Source organism: Xenopus tropicalis, chromosome 4, assembly GCF_000004195.4.
Source record: "Xenopus tropicalis strain Nigerian chromosome 4, UCB_Xtro_10.0, whole genome shotgun sequence".
NCBI lineage: Eukaryota > Metazoa > Chordata > Amphibia > Anura > Pipidae > Xenopus > Xenopus tropicalis.
Window position 1 is genome coordinate 89,715,482 of NC_030680.2, and position 22,754 is coordinate 89,738,235.

The 22,754-nt window shown below is 35.4% G+C and overlaps 1 protein-coding gene across 8 annotated transcripts in view; it reads left to right on the plus strand.

Annotated features, from left to right (window-relative positions):
• Positions 1 to 22,754, plus strand: part of st3gal3 (ST3 beta-galactoside alpha-2,3-sialyltransferase 3) — a 140,397-nt gene that overhangs the window by 19,498 nt on the left and 98,145 nt on the right. For 2 of the 8 annotated variants that reach the window (XM_012960777.3, NM_001016104.3), the window contains 2 exon segments: positions 13,819 to 13,866; positions 21,583 to 21,705. In XM_012960777.3, the coding sequence (XP_012816231.1) occupies positions 13,819 to 13,866; positions 21,583 to 21,705 (171 nt within the window). 8 annotated transcript variants of the gene reach the window in all.

Sequence of the window (22,754 nt, forward strand, 5' to 3'; positions counted from 1 at the left end):
ACCGTTTTGTGTTTTTTTTACTTTATCTGTAACTACTTCCTCTTGATATTTCAACTGATATGCAGTTTCTAGCCCCAAACTACCAGACCGTGGTTTAAATGCTTGGCAGATTATTACATTTATTTATAAAGCTCCACAACATTTCTTAGTGGTGTACAGTAGATGATATACAGTATACACTGAACACACATACAAAAACTGATCAATACAAGGGATAAAGAGGGGCCTGCACAAGCTTACAATCTAAAACATAATAAGAGAATAGAAAAGTAAGTAATAAAAATAATGCGCACTCCAATCGGAAATTTCTTTACTGAAGGGTCAGTTTACCATTCATTTATTGGTGTAGCTGTCTATAACTATCTAGCACTATACCATTCACTGACATCTGATGAAATTGCAGGGCAGAAATAATTCAGAATGCCAGGGTAAAATATCCAAGTTTAAAATATACTAAAAACTAATATTCATTTTTGGTTGTTAAAAATGTTATTAATTCATGTTTAAACAAAGTAAAAACAAATTATTACTTTTACTCTCTTGAAAAAAGGAATTGTATTTGTTTTTGTAGTGACAGAAGTACCTGCTTTTTCTGTGCACCTTGGATATTCAGTGGATATTTATCCAACTACGTATCTCCCAGCAGCGATGATACATAAGTGATATTAGCAGGCCCCTTTGTAAAAGTCTACAACCATCTGTGTTTTCAATGCATCTTGCTGTGGCACTCAAATCGTCTCCTGTATCTATGAGGCTGTTCCTGTACCCATGTAGCAGGCAATAAGAGAGGTTTCACATTTGGGCATCTCCCCCATCTACTCAGTATTTGTTTTGCATAGAGTTTATATTTTTGTGGTACAGGTATAGGACCCGTTATCCAGAATACTCGGGACCAAGGGTATTCCGGGTAAGGGGTCTTTCCGTAATTTGGATCTCCATACCTTAAGTCTACTAAAGAATCAATAATTAAATATTAAACCCTATGGGATTGTTTTGCATCCAATAAGGATTACTTATATCCTAGTTGGGATCAATTACATGGTACTGTTTTATTACTACAGAGAAAAAGGATATCAGTTTTAAAATTCTGAATTATTTGATTAAAATGGAGTCTATGGGAAACGGACATTCCGTAATTCGGAGCTGTGTTACCTAATAAGTTTGGTAAGAACTTTTTTTTAATATCCCTTGTTCAGGGATTTTAGTTTTTTTTTTTTTTTTTTGCAACATTTGGATTAAAAAAAAGATTTACAGATTTAAGATTTACAGAGATACACCTGCTACATTCTACATACTTGGTGCCGCCATCTTTAACAAGAGATGCCCACTCCCTTTCCCTCATTGTCTCTACTGCGCATGCGTCCCCAGCATCCCCCCTGCGTCCTCCTGTGTCTCCCCCCCAGCTCACACACCAACTCGTCGTCGTCATCACCACCCCCCCCAAGCACCTGCCTGCTAGCTGCGGCCTCTTGTCCCTCCGCTCCCCTCCCCGCTTGCCTCTCCCCACTCCCCACTTGCCTTCCCCCCCCAACACCTGCCTGCTGGCTGCGTCCTCTTGTTATGGCCCCAGCTGCCGCTGCATCCACTTTTTGGCGGTCGCCATGGCAACCAGACGCTAGGGGGAGCGCTCCTGCTTGTACGCATGCGTCGCCTACAGTCCTGATCGCAGTGTCTGTGCAGGAGCATTGCATTATGGGAATCTTCTCTACCCAGTTTAGTGTTTTTTCTTCCTGTTTGGCTTCTGATCATCTGAACTATTAAGGGCACTATTGAGACAACTGAAGGTATGCATGCATTTTGAGATTAACTCTTTACTAGCCTTTCCTTCTCCTTTAAAGGGTAAATACTTTCCAAATAAACACAATGCCTCATCACGTACAGTTGACTTGTCATGACAGATACAGGGAAAATAACGTAGTCTTAACTTGCCTTAGAATCGGATAACTACTGCATCCTTTTATAGTACACACATATGATCAAGTAAAAAAAGTAAAAGGAAATCCCATTAGAAATCCTAGGAATGCATAGAACCCCAGGCCTTGCAAATGAACAATTATCTATGATTTCCCGTGTTTTTAATTGTATGGTTGGTTTCTTCGCATACTGATAGCAATTGGTACAGCAGTCCAGAACCATAAAACTTGCAGATGGATTTTTCTGACCTTGTTAGATTTTATCATTACAAGGTGCATGATTTTGGACAACACTCCATTTCTAAAGTATAGGAAAAAGAACTTTCGTGCTGTACATACTGTAAGTTGTTAGACTGTTTTCTGCCCAAAAGTAATTGGCCATTATGGGATGTAATAGCAGAAGGAAAGGTGAAATCACTGGTTGATGACAACATTCTACACCTTCCTGGGGTACATTAGTAGGAGCACCATGTCGCAATCCTTTCTCCGCCTTTTCTTCTCTGTGACCCCAGGCTGGGTGTGTATGAGCACTAGTTATTCACTCTACTGTGCATGCGCACCTGGTCCCAAACAAAGAAAAGATCCAGAAAGGAGGAGCCATAGTTGTACCCTTGCCAGTGCAAGTTGCACCAAACAGGAGAAGTAGCCTGGGTCTCGGGTAAGCAATTATAATCACAGGGGATGCCTAATATTTTGCCATTCTTCTGTGACTATACCTTTCAATGTCTTTTAACCTGGATGGAGTAATGAGTACTACTTTTTTAATAAGATTTTTGTATTTGTTAAGGTTGCCAAACAAGCAGATCTTTCTATTGGAAATTGAGCAAATGCAAGAAGCCCCCACCCTGTTACTAATAAATCTTCCTATGTACACACTTTACTGCCAAAGGAACCCCTTTTTCTAACTCTAATAATTAACTAAATTTACTTTAATGCTTATTACCTTTTCCATGGATCTGAGCAGAGCTTTCTTTACTATCTGCCTTCTACCATGGTGCAATAAATAAATGCCAAAATAAAAAAGAAAGAGAAAGAAAGGGGAAGTAAAATTTGTAATATTGTGGGGAATTAGAATAAAAGTATAAATATATGTGCATTTCTTTAACATTTTTTTAAAGCTGATCCTTTTCTGCTTCCAAGTACCATTTTGGGTAAGTGGTCAGTTAGATAGAAGTAGCCCTCTGGCATTAAACACTAACTGAGGGAAGCTGCAGAATGGACAGAAGTGAGAATTTATGGAGCTTGTAGCAAAGGGTTATGTATAGCTTAACAAACAATTCCCTCCTGTTGTACTTCTACCCCATGTGTAGTATTTAGCACTGTCAGCCAAAGGGAAATTTAACCTTTGTCACAATATTCCTGTTACACCTTTCAGCATCTTAAGCATTCTACCAAGGCTTCATTAGGACACCAATGTCTTAAGGAACCAGTGTAGAAGGTCACTAATCCTTATTATGTATACGTTTAAATATGCATCGATGTGCATATAATAATTTAAGGTCTTTTGCTTTTGATTATTTTACATATAATGCATGGGTTAGCTTACATTTATTCTAAGGTATATTTTTCATATAAATGTTTTGTTATTGGCTCATAAGAATGGCTTTGAGTAAGGCAACATGACTCCTTCTCTGATTTCCTTTTGCATATTTTGACTTGAAGTGTTTCAGATAGTCTTTGTAATATGAGTTTCACAGCCTTACAAGCGGACACCTGTCTACATTCATATGACGCCCCCTGCAAGGAGAATGTCTCTGACCTCCGCTATGGAATTATTGTTTGTTTGGTTTTGTACCAAGCCTGTAATGTTATATGTTGGCATCTATGAACTTTGCACAAGGTCAGGTCTGCTTTTCAAAAACCCTGTGGGGTAATTTCACTGGCAATTTCTTATGTCAACTTTCTCTGTTTAGATGAGGGCATGAAGTTACAGGAAGGAGATGTAGAACCATAATAATCAGGAAGCCTATTTAACACACAGTTTGCATGCTAGCCCATACCATGCTCCATAGAAACTTGTTTGTTCATTTGCAACAGTTTTGAGCATAGAAGGTTTATAGGAAAAATAAATTAATTGGGGCAGTTATGCAATAAATATATACTTTGTGAAGGAAGTAATTTAAAACTTGGGAGAGGAGCTGAGAAATACATTTTATATATTGGGCAGAGCTCCGAAAACTATTTTTATTTTAATCCATTTGGACCCAAGGTTCCAGTTTATCAATGGAAAAAAAAACTGTATCACTATCAATACATCAAACAATGTCAGTGATTCCCCAACAATGCACCACAGTCTTCCAGTGACGTAGTATTACCACAGCTTCTCCCTGCGTCTCAAAGCAGTACCCTAAAGCATCTGATTTTCCCCAGTAATACACCAAAAAGTCCATGGTAGAAAACAATTATTTGGTTTGTGCAGTGGTTCATACACTTATACAATATGACAGCACATCATTTCATATACTGGTCTTCTAAATTAACTCACCAGTTTAGATATAGATAGGTTAGTTTTACATTCATATTCTTTTTACTTATACATTGCTTGATTATAACAATCACCCATAGGTAATTATTGTATAGAAGCTAGCAAATGCCTGAAAATGTGTTCATTTAAAATATCTTGAATGATGCTGCTTTGAACACTTTTTAAATATATGAATTAAACTCTGTTAGCAGAAAACGACACCAGCCCAGGGTATCTATGACCGAACGTTCCACTTCCATCTTTGTGCCGGTTGTGCATGGCAGTCGAGTGAAAACCTGAACTTTAACAAGAGTCTGCATTTTCACCCTACTGTGCATGCACTGGCCCTGGGTTAAACTAGGATGGATTTATCTGTCAACCATTTGTCAGTCCTTACAACAATCTAGAGGTACAGGTATCGGACCCCTTATCCGGAAACCCGTTATCCAGAAAGCTCCGAATTACGGAAAGCCCGTCTCCCATAGACTCCATTTTAATCAAATAATTCAGAATTTTAAAACTGATTTCCTTTTTCTATGTAGAAATAAAACAGAACCTTTTAATTGATCCCAACTAAGATATAATTAATCCTTATTGGATGCAAAACAATCCTATTGGGTTTAATTAATGTTTTATTGATTTTTTAGTAGACTTAAGGTACTGAGATCCAAATTACGGCAAGACCCCTTATCCGGAATACCCTTGGTCCCGAGCATTCTGGATAATGGGTCCCATACCTGTATTGTGTAAGCACCATACAATTTCTTTGGCCTTTAATTTTTCACCTTAATAAACTCCTCATGTTTTTCTAAAGTATACTTTTTTTTTTTTTTTAAATCTTAAAGCACACCCACTTTTTCTATGGGCTCTTGCTTTCCAAAGTTCTGTACATTGCAGATATACTGGATTTCCTATCCCAGGCTGATGGCATCTCACTTCAAAGTATGCCCCGTTGTAAACTGTAGTATGCTGTATGTGGAAAGTGAGTGTGAGAACTGGCAGAATCTCTCATTTTTCTGTAAGTTCATCGTAGGTTATAATGTTGATGATTAGGAATTCTTTATATTTGTTTTGTATCTGCTGCTCGTCCAGGTTATAGTATCCTCTACTGAACTGTGAGGGGTTCTAAGTTGCCTCATAGTTGTATATGATAGTTTATAAACTGAATTGTGCTTTTTCTTATTACTTTGCCAAAGTTTCTGTAAAAGGAGATTAATACGTGAGCTAGTGTTTATCCTGGGCAATGTTTAAAGCAGTTCTAGCAACCCACTGCATCTTAACTAGCAAAATTTCTCCTATCCTTTTTAAAGTAGTTTTTTTTTTTTTTAACCCAGTTGAAAGAGATTTCTCTTTGAGCCTGTCTGTTAAATGATAAATGGAATCTCAAAGTCTTGTCAGGGGTCAGTAGTCCCAAGCCAAGTGTCCACACTGAACTGCTTTGCATCTGTGATAAATTATACAATAATTTATACATAAATAAATTATACAAAAGCTATGATTGGCAGCTGGGTGCATTATGCAAATGTATGACCTGATTAGTTTTAGGTGTACTAGTGTTGGCTGGTTATTTTTGTCCACATACTGTATATGGTTGCTCTTTTTGATCTTGCCTCTTGGGGTACAAGTATTAACTGGTACAGGTATAGGACGTGTTATCCAGAATGCTTGGGACCAAGGGTATTCCGGATAAGGGGTTTTTCTGTAATTTGGATCTCCATACCTTGAGTCTACTAAAAACTTTAATTAACCCCAATAGGATTGTTTTGCATCCAGTAAGGATTCATTATATTTTAGTTAGGATCAAGTACAAGATTTTGTTTTATTATTACAAAGAAAAAGAAAATCGGTTTTAAAATTCAGAATTATTTTATTAAAATGGAGTCTATGGGAGATGGGCTTTCCGTAATTTGGAGCTTTCTGGATAACGGGTTTCCGGATAAGGGATCCAATACTTGTAGTAATGAAAGTGCAAGTTTCTACTGTTTTGTCTTCGGGACGGCTGACTAATGTCATACAATTCATTTTTAATATATTTTTACTTAGTCAAGAAGTACCTCACTTTATTGCATGCCAATGATAATTTATTTACTTTTATAAAAGTATTCGTAGAGCTAGTGCTCTCTGTTGTAATGGTTTTATTGGAGTAAATGATGTACATATATCTAAAATAGGGGAGCATAACTATGGTTAAGTTGAATGCAACATTAAAATATCTATAAATGATAGTCATTCAACAATACAATAACCCTTATTGAAGAATTTTAAAGCTACAGGTTGCCATTTAACAATCAGAGTTCACTTACAAAAAGGAATTCTAACTTTAGCCTTTTAAGCACTTAAAAAAACCGTAACACCAAAAAATAAAAGTGTATCAAATATGTAATAAAAATATAAATTCGCTTCTGTGTAGCCACAGGGGCAACCATTCACTGGTTACATAGCAGATAATAGATAAGCTCTGTAAAATACAATTGGAATGCATTTTTTTCTGTTATCTGCTATGTAACCTGTGCCTTTTCTCCTTTTTTTAATTTGAATGGTGACTTTCATGACTATGCAACAGCTTTGTTTATATAAACTATAGTAGTGTTCCGGAAGCAAATACTCTGCATTTACCAGTGCAGTGCAATAGGGAATAATATATTCATTATTTTGATACACTTTACTTTTTTTGTTACTTTTCCTTTAAAGAGAACCTGCAACCTGTGCACATTTTGCACTGGAAAATCTTAATTCTGTGCTTGTATACAGCTATTAGTAGTTTGTTGTTGTGTCTTCTGTATGTTTATATATATTTTTGTGGGTTATGGTGGCACATTTCTCCATATGGGACTTGCCAACAAATATTTTTGGAAAGCCTTCCCAGGGATGTAGTGACTTCATATTGATACCCTTGGTTTGGGAATGGGACTTTGGACAGGTAGATGTCCAAATACTTACGCAGGGTACAGGTGTTTTGGCAAAATGAGGTTTCCAGGAATTAGGGAGCAAGCAGCCCAAGGCCTTTACTTGGCTAGGTACAATTTAAGTTCACCGAGTTATGTTGCCAAAAATAATAAATACCCAAACCACATTAATACAGTATTTATTGTTCCTCTGGGTTTGATTTTTATGCATGCTTAGAATGTTTTTTCAAAAAACATAATTTAATTGAAATCCTTGCAAACAAGAAAACTTTAGGGGACAAAGGCTATGTAATGGGAAGATACTTTGTAACTAAAATCTGCCTTCCCAGAAAATAGATATTTAAGTATCTGGGTATTTTGATTTAATTATTTTGTTTGTTGTGTTTCCAGTAGGCCAGGCAACATCCCAAGTTACTTGTGAGAAATATATTTGAAAAAAGCAAGAATATCCTGGGAATAGCCATTGCAGAGACAAACAAATTATTTTTTGGGGAATCATCTGTAAGTGATCAGCATATCATTATTGATTAGAGCTACACTTATATGAAAAAGCAATTTTGCATTTTTATACTGGGAAGCTGAGGCTTTACTTTTAATAGATTAAAGACTAATTAAACAGTGCCTTAAAACAGTATATGATTACAGTATATTGAAAAGTCAAGGAAAGTCAAGGCTTTTCCAAGGGACTTTTCCCCTGGATATATTATTCTTCTAAAATTTGTTTTTAAATTTGATAAAGATTGGTCTTTGTTATGTAAATAAAACAACATCACGGCTAAAAAGCTGGAGACTGTAACACATTTCCTGTATAAAATGACCTCTAGCTGGCATTTTTCTACTTTTTATACATAATTCTGAAATAAACTTGATGTATGTCTTGATGTATATCTTTTTTTTTTTTCCCCAAAACCGTATTCCATCTATCAACATCAATTGTAAATGAATGTTTTCAAATTTTCCTTTTATTTCCACCTTTCTCTTTTAAGTTTTAGTTCTGCAGCTTGGTATCCTCTAAATCTTTTCTGTTTCTTTGGAATGTGTGTAGGCATTTTCTTCTCTTCGTATGTGTGTATGCGCGTGTTTTTGGAAACAGGCCCGTAGGCGAAATGTTGTACTCTGTTACATTGCAACCATCTGAAATATGAAACCCATTTTGAGTTTCTCAGATGCATTAACCAGGAGTTACCAATACTGAAGGTTTTTAAACTGGTTTCTTGCAATTCAATCTTAATTTATTATTACCACTAATTAAACTCTTTGAAAACCACTAATATTAACCATAATTACACACCCACACCTATCCATAAGAAATAAGTTGTGCTATCACAAAAGTTATACATTAAAAAAAACTGTAAGTTTAAATTTGAAATACCATAGATTGAAAGAATTTCTCTACAATAGGTTACTGAATCAGGGAAATCGAATTCATATCGCAGCCACCATATGCCAGAAAAGTTTTGCTGGCACAAATGATTATCTCATGCCACCCAATTTCCCAATGCAAAATGTAGTTTTGTGCTTCTCTAAACAAACCCAGAACTAAAACATGTGCGAAATGTGGTCTTCAGTTATTCCATTTGATAACTTTCTGAAGGCCATATTTGGAGCATTCAGAGTAGGAGGGTGATTTATCAAAGGTTTAGTTTGTTTTGGGGGTTTTTTTTTTGCCCTTAAAAAAAACTTGAATTCGAGTTATAGTTAGAAAACTTGAATGTCTGGTATTTATTAAGTTAAAAACAACCTTAAAACTCAAAAGTAAAAGCTTGCAGGTTTCTATAGAAGTCAATGGGAGTTGTCCTTTTTTTTTTTTTTTTTTAATTTGGACAAATTTTTCTTTTTAATAATTAAAAAGAAAAATATTTATTAAATTCATATTTATTCAATTTAGAAAAACAAACTCAAACTCACAAACTCAAAAATTGATAAATAAGCGCATAGAAGTCAAACAACCAAAAAAGAGGCCAAATTGTAGGATAAATTTGATTTAGATGGCCATATACACACTTGCATTTAAGTCATTGGTTTTTAGGCTGATGGGGAATCAAAGCAGTAGAAAGGTGGGAGAGGTTGAATACTAAACATTTTACTTTAAAGTATGTGTAACTTGCATTGAGTTAAAGAGGGCAGACCTAATATTTGACTGCAATGGGAAGCCTCATAACTAAAAATTCTGATGCCTGATAAAGTGATGCTATTTTAAATGATACAATGCTGTGTAATCTAGTATCATTATTAGTCTAGCTAATAAAGGAGTTTTAACCCACCACCCATTCGGACACTTTGACATGACTTAACTGCTAATCGTGAGGAGGCATTCTGTTATGCTGGGGGAAGTGCTATTATTTATAGCGGGGATCCCCAACCTTTCTTACTCGTGAGCCACAGTCCAATGTAAAAAGACTTGGAGAGCAACACAAGCATCATACAAGTTCATGGTGCCAAATAAGGGCTAAGATTGGCTATTAGGCAGCCTCTATGCACACTATCAGCTTACAGGAGGCTTTATTTGGTAGTGAATCTTGTTTTTATTTAACCAAAACTTGCCACCAAGTCAGGAATTCAAAAATAACTACCTGGTTTGGGGGCACTGAGAGCAACATCAAAGGGGTTGGTGAGCAACATGTTGCCCCTGAGCCACTGGTTGGGGATCACTGATTTATAGGAACATGCTATTAATTATGCTATTGGTAAGGTAATATAGCAAGATTTATTTTAGAATTTGCTGTGCTTCATGTGTAGATCTTTATTATGCAGTAATTCATGGTTTTTCCACTGCAGCTTGAACCCAATGTTATCTTAAAACTTACAAACTCTCTTTTTTACTGTATGTTAATCAATAGGAAATCCTATCTGGCACTGTACTAAAATCATCTGGCACTTTGCTTGAAACATTTCCTTTTAAGCAAAATTGTTATTCATAGAAGCATAAAGCTAAAGTTTTTTCTTACTGTAGAAAACACAAGATTGTCATGAGAATTATTGGTCACAAAGGCATTTTTTTTTCCTGTGTACATACTTTCATGTCAAAAACATTTTTCCCATGTGCTCTCCAAAAACATCCTCAAATGTTCCCATATGAAGAAAGTTGACTTTTTTCCCAGAACTATTTTAAATGCAGCTAAATTGTGCTGTGTTTCTAGTTCCCTGATCAGTGGGACCCTTGATATTAGTTTTGGATGCGATCACCCTTTACAGTTAAAGTTATAAAAGGATTATGTATTTACAAAATTCTTCCCCTTTGTTATATATGTAAGCACTGCTATGGGGCCTGAGTTTCCTTTGGGTACTCCAGTTTACTTTCACCCTCCAAAAATATACAGGCAGGTTAATGGACTTCTGATAAAACTGTGCATGTGTAAATGTGACAAGGACCTTAGATTGTAAACTATACTGGTGCAGGGACTGTGAATGATGTATAATCTCTGTAAAGTGCTGCTTCAGAGATATATAAATACCAAGAAATAATATTGGAATCATTATATATTTTTGTTCTCCGCAAGAAGCACTAACCTAAAATGTTCCTGCTTATGTCCCCACTCTTTGCTGGTAGAGAACACATGGCTCAATGTTTGTTCACAAATGTTTCTAATATCTTTGGTTCTAGTGCCAAAGTTTGCCATTTGGCCCAGCAGATATTTAAGAACTGATCTGTTTATTCTACGATTGTTCCAAGAAGTGGGTATGAGAGGTAGTGATAAAGAGATGTCAATGCACCATTAACCCACTCATATGGAACATCAACAAATAATAATATTAATCCTGACTGGACACCTTCAATCCAGGATCTATTGAAACTGACATGCTGAAGAGTCATACGTGTGACCATACATGCCTAGATGGTTGTAAGTTATGGTCAAAAGTGGCACAAGGCTAGATTTGGGCATGTATGGTCACCTTTACTGTGACAGGTATAACCATGGTGTTTAGTAAATTAGTAATAAAAATTATAAAATGCTTGTTTGGGTTTTTTTTACTTCTTTTATTTTTTAAATGCTGATAAGAACAGCATAATACAGAATCACATTCCAAGGTGCAAATCCCTTTGGTAATGGCTTTATCAGATAAAACATCATACATGGGTTGTAGCAATAAAATCTGTTCTCCTCTGAACATTGTTCATCAGCAGAAGCCAATGTACTAGAACAAAAGCAAGAAAAACCAAAATGGTAAACAATAAGAAAGCATTGTCCATAATTTAGATCTTATTGCAAAGTTACTTTTGGATCAATTCAGCCAATGTTAATGAACTGTTTTTTAATAATAATATTCCCTAGTGCTTTTCAGTTCTATTTAGAGGATATTGGTTCACTAACAAGCTGTATCATATTGAGAGGAGGTCTGGACCAACACCACTTGGGTAAACATAGCTCATCTATGGTCTAAGCTGGCAAAGACAAACAAAAAATTGTTTTGTAACTCCATAATTACTTCCTGCATTGTGCCTATAAGAACAGCCTTTTAAAATCTATGTAAGGAAATCTCGCAGTAATTGCATTGGCATTGGCAAGAATGTGCTGGCAAGTAAATAATCCATGTAAATATATTTTAGTTGTTAAGTTCTTTAAATTATATAGAAGTATATTTCCTAGATTGATATTTTTTAATGATTTTAAAATAGTGAATGCTTTGTTTTATTCAACAGTTAATACTGTTCTAATAAATAGATCAAGCTGTTGTAGAATTATTTTCTTCCATACTTTTAGAAACACATACTGAACTGACTGTTACCATTCAGTAAAGTAATACTTTTTATATTTTATGACCATAGACACAGAAGGCATTATAACCTCCTATCCTATTGATGGCAGTCTGTAAAAGCCATTGTTTCCCACAGCTTCACCCCCACCAGTAACTAAAGGATTCCTTTATTACTTCATCAGTAACATGCAAGATGAAAGCTCCCTTGTCACAGACCACTCATTCCTAGAATGAGGATTTTGTTTTGCTATTAGTTATAGAATAATGGTATTTTGTGGATTTCAGGATTAAATTGTAGGATTTTGCTATTTTTCAGGTACTACATTTTGTATCATGTTATGTATTTCTTACAGTGAACTCTGTTTTGGTCTGTCGGGTATCCTACCCCATGGTCCATAAAAGAGGTCAATGCTGTTACAGTAAGCAGTATTTGTAAATATTTTTGTGCTTTGAAAACCTTTTTTCCTTTCATTAAACAAGGCTTTTCGTTGTTTTGTGAATAGTTGCCAGTATTGCTGTTTTATATTCATGCTGTGGTAAAGGCAAATATGGTAGGATGGTAAGCTGGTTAAAAATAAAGATCTTTAACACAGATTTTAATAGGGAATCGAAAAATTATCTGGAAGTAGCATTTTCAGACACTTTAGTTTTTATGTGCTGGCTGCTTTGTCACCCTGTGGGAAGTGTGGTGGCAGAACAATTTCTTTAGCACAGATATGATTTATGTGTATTTCACATACAAACAATGAATGACAAGCACTGGCTTATATACTAATGCTTTGCACATTTATACTTGAACAGTAAGCAATGGTACATGAGCATTTAGTGCATAAAACCAGCAATGCCCAGAGGTCATGTGACATGCTAAGCACTGTGTGAAGGAAGAGAACTGCAGTAGGGGAGTCAGCATCACAGTAATCGGGAAACAGGGTTCTTGAGGTTCAGTAGGAACTTGCGTAAGGTATGCATTTTTCAAAAGTGTGCATTTATAAAAGTGTATGTATGAATACTGGGAAATAGTTTAGTCAAGAAAAGGCTATAAACAAAGTTTATCAGGAAGGTAAACATCCTGTTTAAAAAAGCAACAGTAACGTCTCTGTCTCCAAGGGGTCTGATCAAAACTCCTTAACAATTTTTAGTTTTGTTTTACTAAATCTTTTACCTGTAAAAAAATTCTACTTTATTTATAGTTATCACAAAACAGTTTAAGGTTGTACTGAAATATACTGACACTATTTACATCAACATAAATGCAATCCAGCAGATAGAAACCCTACCTACTGTACTGATAAACTGGCCAGCTTTGTATCAGAGTGTTCAGGATTCAGATAATTCCCTGCACTTTTTGCTGGATTTTGAATCCCAAGTGCCAAACCAAATCAAAACCAAATTGAACATGTCATGTGTGGCTCTGAGACACTCAGTACCAATTTTTTTTATTTGTTTATAGGTCATGCAATTTTTAATTTTTCTCATTCTGAATATCCAGTAGGGTTTCAATTGAGTTTGGTATTCGGGCACATGTTTTGTGGAGGATTCCGTATGCAGAAGGGATGTAATACTGGTACTTACATGGTTTATTTTCTACCATTAATAATTGATTTTGTTCCTTGTGGAGGCCAGGCTATGGCAATACATGCATACCAGAGTTGAACTTTTCTTTCTTTACAGCACCAGCATTTAATTATAAAATAATGGTTTTGTTATGCTGCAGAGAACTTTTGGTATTCATATATATTTTGTGCTTTTTTCGTGAAAGAACGACAAAGCACGATATCCTTACACACACTGACAAGCTGAAAAGAAAAGGGATTGAATTTGTCCTCTTGTATTGCAGATTCAATTCTACACGCCTTTGACTCCGTTGGACACAAATTAGGCCCAGGTACAATTTCCCGTTCCTTACCTTCCTTACCCCTCTATGCACAGATTCTTTTATTTTCCAGCTCGGAGCCCAAAATGAGTTCCTTTCTCAGCTACAGTGTACATGTTAGGAGGCAAACACAGGGCAATTCTATGTTCATTTACTGTGTAAGAACACATGGAGAAATATTCATTTTGGATATGTTACTCAAACATTTTTCAGGACTATAGATAATTTTGTGCAGAGCAAAGGGTCAGTTTTAATTTAGGTGACACAGCATGCACCATGTCTGGAGTGCAGTAAATCATTGTGCAGACAAAGCTGAAGTGTTTGCACCTCTCATGTGCACAGTGCTACTTCCATAAAGCATGTTATTAAGAGGCTGTGCAAGATTTCATGCACGTAAACAAACGCGTTTGTAAACAAAAGTATTTTCCAAAATAAAGTAACTTAATGAGGTAGTATACGTCTCAGGGCAGGGGCACACTTTCCCCATCCTGCATTTTGTATACATGTGGAGGAAAGCAGATCTGCTGTCATTCACTCTTCAGTGTAGTCCCATTGACAGACAGTGTCTGCCTGTATGGAGCTACACTCAGCGAATATAGGAGCAGAAATGCAAAAGTTTGCATTTTCGTGTCAAAATCCACTCACTGAAGCTCCACTCAGGCCAACACTGTCATTAAGGGCTACACTTAAGAGTAGATGACAGATATTATGCTTTCCTTCTCCTGCTTACAAGATGCAGGTGAAAGAAAGTTGATTATCTTCTCAGTGCACCTTTGTCCTTAGTTCAGTATGAGTTCCACTAATAGTGCATGTGCCGAACATACTCTTTACTTGTTGTCTTAAAGGAATGGTAACATTTAATAAATGAAAATGTTTTTTGTTTTTTTTATATTTCTATTTGTTTTCGTAAATATAAAAAAATAACAGCGTCAATATGATCTTATACATTAGTTCCATACAAAGGATGTTGACATTCTTTGCATGAGAACCACACAAAATACGGGGACATTAGAGCTGATATGGACAAAATCAAATGAAAAAGATGAATAGATGTAAATGTAAAGAGAAATGTTTAACTGTAACAATGTCCATGGGCCATTAATACATATAAAGACATATATACTGTTGAGTGAAGCACAATGAAAACAGTCACATAATGAACCATGGGTGGGGCTAAATTTTGCAATTTGTTTCCTGTTATTGACAGGAAATAGTGACATATTTGAACATACCAAAAGATTTCAGTATCTTGCATATGATGGCATTCTTTTTAAAGTTTTCACAGAAATAAAGCCATTTTTTTAAATAACCTGTGTAATGTATAGAAATTATTGCTCTTCTACAATAGTAGTGCATCAGGTTCTAATTCCGGAGGAAACTTGAGGTTAGCAGAGAGAAATAGTGCAATAAATGAAAAGTTGAGTGCAATTGAAAAGCCATCACAGATAGGACTATAACGTACTAAAAGTTAACCTAACATGAACTTCCCCTTTAAGTACTGTTCCCTTCTCAAACATTATTCTCTAGATTTTTTTTTAAACCAATTTATATTGATTTTTATTGTGAGGCATAGTAATATGAAAAATTCTTAAGAAATACACCACCATACTATTACTCAGTTGATTATTCTCAGAATATGAGCAAGCTACCTTCCAACATGAAGCATCTTTGCCAATCTAAGTATCTTTTTCTCTTTGTTATGTGGCCTAAGCTCTGTTGATAAATCCATTTGTACAGACACTAAATTCTCAAAAATACCCATTAGCAGAAGCATGCTTTCTAAGCAACAGTCTTAAGCTATGCTCTAGTAGTTGTTGCCTATCTCACTTTCAGCATGTATGCAGAGATTTCTAACTTTTTGTATTTTTTGTACTCTACATTGCTTAGGCAGTAGTTGCCATATTTATAGATGACTGGGATATTTATTATAAGTTTAATGCATTAGTTATGTTTGCCTATATTTATGTAACTGGGTTTTATTGCTAGGATAAACAGTTACTGGGATCACCAAATAATGTCCTTTAACAGGAACCCAACAACCAGGCATTAAAAAGCTATACATTAAAACCCTTTTCAAATTGAACTTATTACCCAAATGTTTTTTTTTTATTTTTAAATGTCTGTAGCTGTTATAAACTTATTAAGAGACCTCAGCTGTCAATCATAGTGCTTTCCCCACCTCTATGCCACTGGCATAGCAATCACTTTACATTCTGCACTACTCTTCATTTCCTCACAGTTCCTTTCCCCTATAATCTTGTGTAGCTTTTGTTTGTGCACATGCATCTGGTCTTTCTTTCTGACGCATACACAAGATTTAGGGTTGATAGAAATGTCAACTATCATAGAATGGTGCCTGCCTGATTGCTGTGATCATCAATTTTAAAAGAAAGAAGGAAACAATAAATCTGTTTAGTACAAGTAAGCTTATTTTATTAATTAATTAACACAATAGAAGGAGTTGGAATTATATTATAGGATTACAGGCTCCATTTAACTAAAGTCATCAGGGTCTGCCACTTTAAAGGGGGCATTTAGTATTTACTATTTTCTTTTGGGTTTTTTTTTTTTACATGAAATACAATTTCTTCATAGTAAAAAAAATTAGATTTTTTTTTTCCACAATTTATTATGCAACAAAACCACAACAAATCCGAAAGCAAAAATACGCCATCTAAAACCTGTTGAGATCATGCAGAAGTCAATGGCAGATGTCCTTTTTACAACTGGAAGATCTTTCTTTGCTTTGTGGATTTAGAGAATTACACTGGCTTTTGCACAACACAAAAAAAGTCACAATTTTTGTATGCCAATACGGTTTTTGCTTTTTTTCCATGTCTTTTTTTTTTTTTTTTTTTATTTGTGCTTTTTTAATTCAGATTTTTTTTTTTTTTTTATAAATGACTGACATTCATGGAAATAAGTTTAGTTGTGCTTTTAAAAAACGTAAAAGTTCATTGTGTGTGAACTGAACAACACCCATTTCCTTGTTATGAAACTTTTTTGTGGACAATGTGTTACTACTGGTCACCAGCTGGATAAGGGGGTCTTTCCGTAATGTCCTACATTGTCTACTAAAAAAAAAATATTTAAACAGTAATTAAACCTAACAGGATTGTTTTGCCTCCAATAAGGATTACTGATATCTTAGTTGGGATCAACTACAAGGTTCTGTTCTGTTCATTTTTAAAAATGTGAATTATTGATACCTCTCAATCTAACTTTTAGACAGTCCGGATATAATGTGTTAGGAAAGTAAAATGCCATTGGCCAACTGCCAATTGTACTATTTTGTATGTTGGCTGTAAACATGTACAGAATTCCCTCAACACACACATTCTCCTAAAGCCAAATCTTCATTGGCAGTATTTAACCTGTGGCCAAACGCTGCTGTTGACTAGAGCTTTCAGCATCCTTTGCTGACATGCATCTCTCTAGTTCATTCAGTGTTCCATGTCTCTGTCTGTTATCTTTACTCATTTTGCCAATATGCTTATGCTGCGGACAAGTGCTTAATGTCTTGTGTCATTATGTTTCCTGTGTGCAGTGAAACTGAAGGCTAAGTAATGCAGTGTGGTGTGCGTGGTGGTATTTTAATTACCCTAGTTTGTAGTGTTATTGAAAGCTTCCTGCGTCTAATGAAATGTTTATTTCCCAAGAGTATTCCATCTTTAATTCTCCAACTGCAGTGCTCCTTTTGCAGAATGTAGTGTATAGACTAGGGCTTGTAATAGTAAAGCACTGGCTCTGTTCCCAATGAAAAGTATTTGCATAAAAAAATTCTTGAAATCCTGTGTTCTTTAATTCTTCATATACTCATCTGGTAAATGTTTTGAAAGAATAATGTGTAATGTACAAAAGTGTTTAAAAATGCCAACATGCCCATAGAAAATGGAATTGGAATTATTATTGCGAGCATAACAAGCTTGGCTAGCACCATGGATAGTCTAGGAAGGGACACAATAATGTTGTTGGGATTCTTTAGAAATACGGTGACATTTTACAAGGAACCTATTACAGTTTGTTTTTTTTTTGTAAAATACAATTACTTGTTTTGCATAATAGCGAGACTTGCAGTGTAGCGGAATTCATTTAAATTCACGGGCTCTTTCTTAAAATTCAATATAGCATGCAGTGCTTTCATTGGGCCACATATTGCAAATTCATAGTTGACTTGCTTTTATGATTCAGGATGGAAGTTGGAAAGCCATTGGGCAATACCAGCAGAATCATCAAGGGAAATAGATAGAAGTATAAGGATGAGTTTAGTTTATGGAAAACAAATAATTGATGGGTGGTTAATTAAATCTTGCAAGTTACAACAGCACTCGCCTCCAAAAATAATATAAATAAATAAAGTGTACTGGTGCACTGCCTCAGAAAGAGAATTCCATTTACTCCATCACATACAAATTAAAACAAGAAAAGGCGACACTCAAAAGTTTTTTTCAAAAAGTGCAAAAAGGTATATTCAGTTCATAATAATAAAAATATCTTACATGTAGCCTGCATGCTACATGTAAGATGTTTTTATTATTATGTGAAAAAACTTTTGAGTGCTGCCTTTTCTTATTGTTATGTGTGTATATATATATATATATATATATATATATATATATATATATATATATATATATATATATATATATATATATATAATATTATAAAATGAACACAGTTTACCAGGTGCGGTTTAGAAAACGAATACATTATGCAGATGTCGAACAGGCAGGTACCATTGGGGCGAGGAGGGCATCGGCTCTTTGATGCAGTCCTCGTCCCGATGGCCTGCATTCAGCCAATGTGATCCGATCGTTTGGCCTGAGTGCCTAATTACTGAATCAGTTTGATATCACCCACCTCAAGGTGGGCATTTCAGAGAAAGATTACTTCATACACAAAATACGTATAAAAATACATATAAACCTTGCAAAACACTCAAACTATTGGCAGTGTATGTTGGGGATGTGTTTTTGCATTGAGAATTGTTGCACAACAATAGTCAGACTATTTGGAATCGTATGAACAGGTGTTGTTGGAGCAGGTGGACCTGTCATATATACTGAACTGAACTACTGACAGATGGTACACTATTGCTTAAAATAAGTTTCTGGTATTTAAAAGGGCACATTGTTAAACTCACAGATATAAGTAAAATTAACTCTTCTACAATAGACCAATGGAATAGACCAATGGATCGCTACCTTAACTTTTAAAGACCTCCTAGTGTGCAGTTTTTCCGTTATCTCCTGACCTAAAGTCAGTGTCATTAACACACTTAGAACATGGTAGCATGGGCCTTTTAGGCTTTGCCAGCCACCTGTTGTACCACACAGCAGTTTTTGGCAGGTGGGTCCAGGGGTTGCTGTTTTCATTAAGGAAACATACCCATATATAAATGCACAAGAGTATGGGGAGACTGTATAACCATGTTGCAGAGCTCCTAATGTTTGCTAGCACATAGAGTTAGTGGTGGTCTTCTGCACTGAAGTATAAAACCTGTGCAACAAATATGTTCTTTTTTTTCAGTATTGTGATTTGGTCGCTTCACTGTAGCAATGACATCTCATACAGATCAGCAATATAATCTTCTTACTGAACGGGTTTGCGTCTTCATTTTAAAATAGACTGCTTTTCTAGAATACTTGTAGTATATGCTGGCAATGATGAGAATTCTGCAGTATTAGGTGATTTTTAAAATCAAAGTACACCTATACTGGTTGCATTGCAGTTCTATCTCTTTTCACTGTGAAGTTTAACATACTGTCTGGTTTCTATGGTTTATGTCTATATTAATCAGAATGCACATGGCTAAGAAGCTCAAGTTTATTTTCTGTTCTACCTTAAAGCCATTTATAGATGGCTATTATTGTCATTTACAGTGTTTTATGATATAGTTTTATATTTATGTATTTTTTTTTTTTGCCTTCAAGCAGCTGTCTGGTTGCTATGGTTTAGTGTAGCTGCCTCTCTATTATAGTGTAATATTCACAAACATGAACTAAGATATACCAAGATATGCTAAGTTTTACTGACATGGGTTGGACACATAACAGTATAAATTTCAGTCTGGATTGGTTTACAATGGAAGAGTGTACATTTTTTTTGAAAAGATAGTCAATAAATAAAGGTCATTAGCATGCATAAAGGTTGCGTACACAGAGCATTAATCCTGACCATTGTTATGTGAATGGGATCAGCAGAAGACAGCTCGAACAGACTGTAATACATGCCTGTTAGGTCACAGTAGGTCTGCTCAAGATGAATAGCCTATCTAATGATGCCCATGAGATGCTGTACAATTTGACTCTTCAACCCATTGGCTGTTTGAATGAATAATATAAAAACATGTGGGGCTATATTCAGAATATGAGCTATACTAAAACGTAACTTCCATTTATAGTGTGTATCAGTTTATATTTTTGTTAGCATAGGGTTTACATAGTTTCTCTACTCATGGTGCTTCAAGCCAACACTGCACTGTCTGCAGCTGTCCAAGGCTAGCGTGGTAGTGTGTAATAAACATTGGTGTGAAAATGAGACCCCCAGATGCCACAGTAGTGTATCAACTGGCTGAACTGACTAACATTTTTTATGAGCCCATATTAAAATCAGAAACTTACTTTAGCCTGAAGACTCTCTCACTTAGCTATACATTAACAGCTATGACAACTGAGAATTTAAATGGGAAGTGACTGGAGATGCTGCTAATATTGTATTGCTATAACCATCTGCTGAGCATTTGTCACATCCCTTAACAAGCAGAGCAATGTATGCCTCTTAATGTAGAACCTTCTGTAGACCACTTACACATTTTATCTGTAGTTGTAAAAGTACTATGTAATTAGCAAAAGATGAAATGCAATTGATTTTACATAGTCCATCTGTATGATTACCCCCCCAAAAATGTATATACATATATAGTGATAATGAACCCCCCCATTGTATAATATAAAGATTCTATAAGTCACTCCATGACCGTATAATAAAAACTTGGTAATATTAAAGTATATTAACATTTTATTTTTTATTTATGTTTACTACATACCTCCCTCTGTAATCAGAAGAGTTGAAATATTAATAATGAATTCTGTATAATTAAGCTTTTCCCAAACCACAGCTGCATCCTGTGTCTTGGGAAACAGGTAATGGGAAGTTTCTTACTCATTTGCGTACAATTATTTATATACTGTTATGAGAATTACTTTTCACTGATCTCACTGCTTATTACAAAAAAAAATAAATACAAATATTTCTAAACAAAAACATTGGGCAAAACGTATGTTCAATGCAAGCCCTATTTATTAAACTTATTTTGCACCAGTCGTTAAAGTGCTTATTCAGTGACTGGTTTGATAGAAGTATTTAAGTTAAGCTTACTAAATGCTTGCTTTGTCAAACATTTATTTAAATAATATCTTTCTCTATCCAGTCTTGAACAGCAGTAAGGGAATATTGATATGTACTGGTACCAAATGTCTTCTGATGTATATGCCCATTGAAATCTAATCCTGATGCATTTTTAAGGGTGGGAAATCAAATAGTCTAGATTAAATTTACACTAGTGTCTTACCAAACTGTTGCTGTCTGAGTGCTGTTCTTATGGTAAATATTATACGCATACTTTCCTGGCAGGCTATGCAGGCACTCCAGCTTTGCTTGCTTTCTAACGCTGTATCTTGAGCCTGATATTTGCTTTACTGAGGAACAGATTTCCTTGTTAAACAGGACGGAGAGAGAGAAAAGCGGGGATCCTGGCCCTACCCTCATCTGCTCCATCGCAAATTGCTGCTGACAGCATCCAGCAAGATCTCAATGAACCAAGGGTTGCACCAGTGCCATCGATTCTAAGTAGGTGGTGTATAAGGTTTAAGACCATATTAAATACAAGTAGAAGTATGCATCTGCTTTTTAAATAAGAAACATATTTCCTGTCAGTAATAAAAGCAATGCTTGTCTGGATTTATGTACAGCATATTTTAGGAGATGGAAAATAGTAGGTAGAAGCAGGTGCTCTTGGTAATGATAAAAATAAGAGCACCAATGCTACCCTTTTAAGTAAGTGCAGGACTCACAGAAAGCTTTGAAATAGGTTGGTCACTCTCACTTTCTGTATATTGTTTTAGCCACAAAATGAATAAATAATAATATCCTTTTTGCCATACTGCTGAGTATGCCAGTCTCTGTTAACAGTTTTTGTATAGCTGTGCATAATAGATGCCAGACGAGTGCTGCAGAAGCTCTTTTGCTAACAGAAAAGTGCAGTTTCACTTTAATCAATATCACCAATATCAGGTGTATGTTGTTTGCGTGTGTGTGTATAGATGCAGTACTGTCTGCCATGTATAAGAATATTGAGACTACCAAACATTTGTGACATCTGCAATAAAGGTGCTTTCTCTGAGGCTGATTAATTTTCTGCTCAGTTTCCAGTTAAAATGCAGTATTTCCTCCAGGTTGACTTTTTTCCCTCCACATGTATAAAAAGTCTAGGAAATGTTTTTGGAGGTTTTTCACCATTTTTACATTTAAAGATTTTTGCAGTACAGGTATAGGACCTGTTATTCAGATTGCTTCTGACCTGTTTTATCCCGATAAGCGGTCTTTTCGTAATGTGGATCTCCATACCTTAAGTCTACTTAAAAATCATTTCAACATGAAAGAAACCAAATACGATTGTTTTGTTTTGTATCTGTGTGCTGCCACTCTTACAGCTTTGAGGCCACTCTGGCCAAACTTAAATCACATAGTCATGGTGTCAAGATGAATGATTTCATCCACTGAATTTCATTGCTTTAAATGTAAAATGCTGTCATTCTCACACAATTTATGCCAGGGTGCTTAAACTTTGCAGTTTGTTCCTGGGTGACTCAACAACAGCCAATCAGATTTCATTCAGG